Consider the following 5,010-nt stretch of genomic DNA (forward strand, 5'->3'; position numbering starts at 1 on the left):
AAAAAAAAAAAAAAAAAAAAAAATTGGTTGGGATTGGGTGAGGTCAATTTCAGGAAGGTAAGTGTGAAACCTAAGATGATCACCATCAACCGGAGAGGTTGAAGGGATCCATCGGATACCAAACATAAATCGTGATTTGATATCGCACACTTGATTAAATGCATTTTTAAAAATGATATTTATATAATTGGCAATTAGCACATCCTATGAGTCTCTGGGCTGGAATGGAATTTTTTTTTTTTTTTTCTTTGTTTCTATTTGAATGCCAAATAATTATTATGTAAGCAAACCCATTAAATCAGTATTTTCGCTCATTTACCTTTTCCATTCATATTCAATTTTGATTAATCATTTTTATCACCTTTCCTTTCCTTTCCTATTCAAATTTATTTTATTTATTTTAATTAAAAATGCTATTTATTAATGAATAAATAATAATAATAATATTAATAATAATGGGTTTGAAAAGATGTAAAAAGGTTGAGCAAGTTAGTAAGGAAAAGAGAGCATCTTAAATTGAACCCAACAAAACACATTCATATTTTTTACGGATAAAGTAAAATGGTGTATTTGGGAAACTAATTACTACCAATTTAATATCAAACACTACAAACAAAACACTCCTTCATTATTGGATTTTTCCTACTATTCTATTCTCTTCTTTTCTAAATTAACTTTTCAGCTTTCTTTTCTTTATTTCTTTTAAAATATTATGCAATTAATTCAACACTAATTCAACAATTAATGTGATTATTAGAATTTAAAAGAAGAAAGAGTCTCTCATTTGTGAATTAAAATTAAAAATAAAAAATAAAAAGGTTTCTTCGCATGGTTCATATTAGCTCGAATGCATGCTTAGTTCATCTTCGAATCTATAGCCGTTCAAGTCCACTGTTAGTGGATACTGTCCACTTTGACTCGTTACGTATAGCCGTCAGTTTCACGATTTTAAAATACGTTTGCTAAAGAGAGGTTTCCACACTATTATAAGAAATGTTTTATTCCCCTCCCCGATCGATGTGAGATATGACGAGTATGATGTACAAAAATATTGGATTTGGTAACCCAACCAAGTTGGTAGGATTGAATGGAAAGTACAAAAAATTAGATAAGGTTTGAATGAAAAAGAGAAGATGAAATGGAAGTAAAGGGTGAAGCACTTGGTCCACTCAAACACAACCATTCCAACCACTTACTATGTATGTGATGTTTGTTTGTTTAGTATATTCAATGACTCTCTCTTACATATTTTCAACTATTAATTAAACTCAATAATGCTAATAATAATGCTAATAATAATAATGTAAAGTATAAGTGAGTGTGTGATTTCTAAAATTTTGTTGTGGGTTAGTGAAATTTCACTAACCATTACGACTTTTAAAGGCTACCAAACACCACCACCAAGTCCAAACATAGACTTTTAAACTCCTAATCTAAACCAAACAACTTCAAATAAACTGAGTCAAACCATTTGCCAACACTAAAAGTGATGAAACGATTACATCACAATGTTATGTTCTGTTTGTATATCTCAACAAAATCTTGTTTCCTTTTCACTTCCTAATACAAACATTTCAAACAACAAGAACAACAAGGATGTTCTGTTCTGTTTGTATATCTCAGTAAATGAATACAATATTTCCCCACCCTAAGTTTGAATAAATAATTATGGTAATTTAGTTGATTTTGTAAATGGTATAACACTTTGGTACTTGGAGTTGACTATTTGGTCCAATATATACACTTCACATGATTTATTGTATTGATTCACGCTTCACCAATTTTTTCTCCTAATTATAAATTGTTGCTTGCAATCCATTTCAGGTTTATCTATACAAAAGCATTCTTCATCGGAGCATCTTTAATCAAACCTTATATATATATATATATATATATATATATAACGGAACATCAAATTAAAACCAACATTCTCCCCCATAATTCACAGGCTTTGACCGTACCTATATAAAAAGAGGAAAGAAAAGAGTAAGAAATGCAGCTGGAGAAGGATGTCCAAACACTTCAGCCTGTGATACACAGCCCTAGTGAGACAGGAGAGGATCCATGAAAATGAAGTATAACCATAAGGATAAATAATAAGCTCCAAATCCCCAATAAAAACTGATATAAACTTTGGGACTAAATTTTACAAACTCCTTCCATGTAGACCAAATGGTTTACTGTTGAACTTCAAAAGATGTCTGTCTACACAATCGCCAAGTCTGTATTAGAGAGTAATTGATAGAGTACGTTTGGGCACAAATATTTTCCATTCATCCACACAAGCAAGATGCCGCTCATGCATTCATCAAGCACCAACAAAATAAAACTGAAAATCCAGAATTTCAGGAGGTGATAAATGCTTTTACAGGTAACCTCCGCCCCTCAAGGCCAGCACTAGATGGAGAACAGAACCACCCTCAATGTTGTAGTCTTTAGCTGTTTTGTCATCTGCAAGCTGTTTGCCAGCATAAATGAGCCTGCAGAAAACAGAGGTAGAACAGTACTTATTATCCAAAGCAGAGTGGGTTTTCAAAACACCAAAGATGACCAAAAACAAATCTTCTTTAGAGTTCATAGAGAACAAATTTGTTAGGTCGGTATGATATATTTAATTCCACTCCAGAAAATAATAGCATTAAACAGATATTAGAAGAAAAAAGTAAGGGAAGCCAAGTAGAGAAAGCTTTAGTAACGTCACTGTCCAAGTCTATCATATTAACAATAGTCAGGCACATGATTTGAGCATTACTGCATTAGACCTTCTGAAATATGTATTTACAGTTTAAACTCACAGTTCCGATTATTCGTGAACCATGGACTTAGTTTTCTAAGTATGTGAAACTAACAAAAATCTTCCGTCAAACTATATCACCATTCTGAATCAACAGCTTCCTTGGACAACAATATTTTATACGAAAACTTAGATTTGAATTCCCATTTAAGTGATTTTCTAGTAATTTGAAAATATATTCATTGCTCTTAGGTTTCTTTTATAACCCTTCATTATGAGACCACATTACTGAGTACAGTAAATCCAACATAAGTACTTAACAGACACGTCCTTACTTTTATTTTCTGAACTCAACAAATATGTGGGTGGGAATCGATCCTTCAACCTTAGGAAAGGGTAATAGACATCTAATACATTGAACTCTACTCAAATTAGCAATAGATGTGTCCTTAAAAGCTAAACTGTTTGAGTTGTGTTATCTCGAGACATTTTAAAAATAAAATTTCAAGTATGAAATAAATGCTGGAATCTAAATCCAGCAACTTTATTGTTTTTTCTAAGTACAACTAATGAACCCTGTGCTAAGCATGACGGACCCACATCAAATTATATTCATAAACAGAGAGTGCATACTGATGTATTGTAGTTCTAGTAATTGGAGAAGAAGATGCTAATCACACATACAAATGCTAATAGATTAAACATGCTATTCACACATACAAATGCTAATAGAAAGATTGAGTCATTGTAGTTCTAGTAATTGAAGAAGGAGATAAATGCAGACCTTTGCTGAACGGGGGGAATCCCCTCCTTCTCCTCGACACGCTCCTTGATACGATCAATTGTATCTGTTGGCTCAATGTCAATCTCAATTTCCTTCCCGGTAAGAGTCTTGACCTTAATCATAGTACCTCCTCGGAGCCTCAAGACCAGGTGAAGGGTTGACTCCTTTTGGATGTTATAATCTGCAAGTGTTCGACCATCTTCCAATTGCTTACCAGCAAAAATTAATCTCTGCTGGTCAGGGGGAATGCCTTCCTTGTCCTACACATAAACAAACCAATTAAACTAAATTGCCTAATTGCACCTGTTGAAACTAGAAGGACAGTGTAATCCGGAATTCAAAATATGATTTTTTATTTTTTATTTTTTCCCCAAAAAGCACGCTGGAATCAAATTGCCACATCCGCTTATTGGGACCATAACAGCCTGCAGAATTTGCTTGCTGATAAAGTGGCGTAAGAAAGAAAATGAACATACACCAGAAAACGAAATCACGCCATGGAAGAAGTTAATATAATAAACAAACACACGATAAGAATCTGCATAGACTTAGAGACTATAAAGAAAAAATACTACATGGTTTGAATATAAAGAAAATGTGTCCGAGGGGATGAAAAATAAAATTTTTAAACAGAAAAAAGGAAACCTACTCCAGCTTAATTTGACTACTAAACGTAGAAAAGAAGGCAAAAGGAAATAATAAACATGAATTTCTTAATTTTCTTTCCATTGGTTCATGCAATGACACAAAATCCGAAACACGCGCAGGTTAGTGAGAATTGATCAGAAACCAGAGTTTCCATAACATCTCCCCCCCGACGAAGACAGAGATAAAAAGAAGAAATAACTTCCAAAACGCGAAGGAATCTGTGAGTCGTGAAACAAAGATGTTAGCGGTGGATTAAACAAGAAAATCAGACTAAAGATGAATCAGAGGAAAGAAACAAGAAGCATGGGCAAAGCAGAAGCGAAATAGAAGCAAAGAAACCAAAGCCAGAAAATTGAAGCAAGATTAAAAGCTGACGAAGTAACGGCAGAAATGAATCGATAGAAAATGAAGTAAGAGAAAGAAATGAGAGAATAAGGACCTGGATCTTGGCCTTGACATTATCGATTGTATCACTACTCTCGACCTCGAGAGTGATCGTCTTCCCAGTTAGGGTTTTGACAAAGATCTGCATCGCTACTTGTTCCGAATTTCTCAGGATCAGAGCGAGAGAAAAATCGAAAAAGATAACGATAGGAGATTAGAAATAAATTGGGCTAAATGCCTCTACTACAGCTGCCATTGCCAATTAGATTTTTTTTTTTTTTTTTTTAAATTAATAAATATACTATTTTAATATTCAAGGAGAATAATTCGACTTTTTACCAAATTACCCCTTCATTTAATGAGGACTAATTTTGCCGTGGTTTTCCTATAATTGCTGTCCTCTTTGATAAATTATCCAAATTCTATTTATTGTTTTTCAAATTCTTTTTTTTTTTTTTTT

The 5,010-nt window shown here is 33.1% G+C and overlaps 1 protein-coding gene across 1 annotated transcript; it reads right to left on the bottom strand.

Annotated features, from left to right (window-relative positions):
- Nucleotides 1–2,061: 2,061 nt before the first annotated feature.
- Nucleotides 2,062–4,785, bottom strand: LOC111451731 (ubiquitin-NEDD8-like protein RUB2). Its single transcript, XM_023092262.1, has 3 exons — nt 4,606–4,785; nt 3,519–3,778; nt 2,062–2,480 (listed from the first exon to the last, which is right to left on the bottom strand). Exons 1-3 carry the CDS (start codon nt 4,696–4,698, stop codon nt 2,366–2,368), a joined length of 468 nt encoding a protein of 155 aa, XP_022948030.1. The 5' UTR covers nt 4,699–4,785; the 3' UTR covers nt 2,062–2,365.
- Nucleotides 4,786–5,010: the final 225 nt, after the last annotated feature.

The sequence above is a fragment of the Cucurbita moschata genome, unplaced genomic scaffold, assembly GCF_002738365.1.
Source record: "Cucurbita moschata cultivar Rifu unplaced genomic scaffold, Cmos_1.0 Cmo_Scf00013, whole genome shotgun sequence".
Classification (NCBI taxonomy): Eukaryota; Viridiplantae; Streptophyta; class Magnoliopsida; order Cucurbitales; family Cucurbitaceae; genus Cucurbita; species Cucurbita moschata.

Coding starts and splice junctions, on each gene's coding strand:
- LOC111451731 (XM_023092262.1), bottom strand. CDS start 4,698: ATGCAGATCTTTGTCAAAACCCTAACTGGGAAGACGATCACTCTCGAG. Junction 3,779..4,605: donor ATGTCAAGGCCAAGATCCAG/GTCCTTATTCTC, acceptor GTTTATGTGTAG/GACAAGGAAGGCATTCCCCC. Junction 2,481..3,518: donor ATTCCCCCCGTTCAGCAAAG/GTCTGCATTTAT, acceptor TGTTTTCTGCAG/GCTCATTTATGCTGGCAAAC.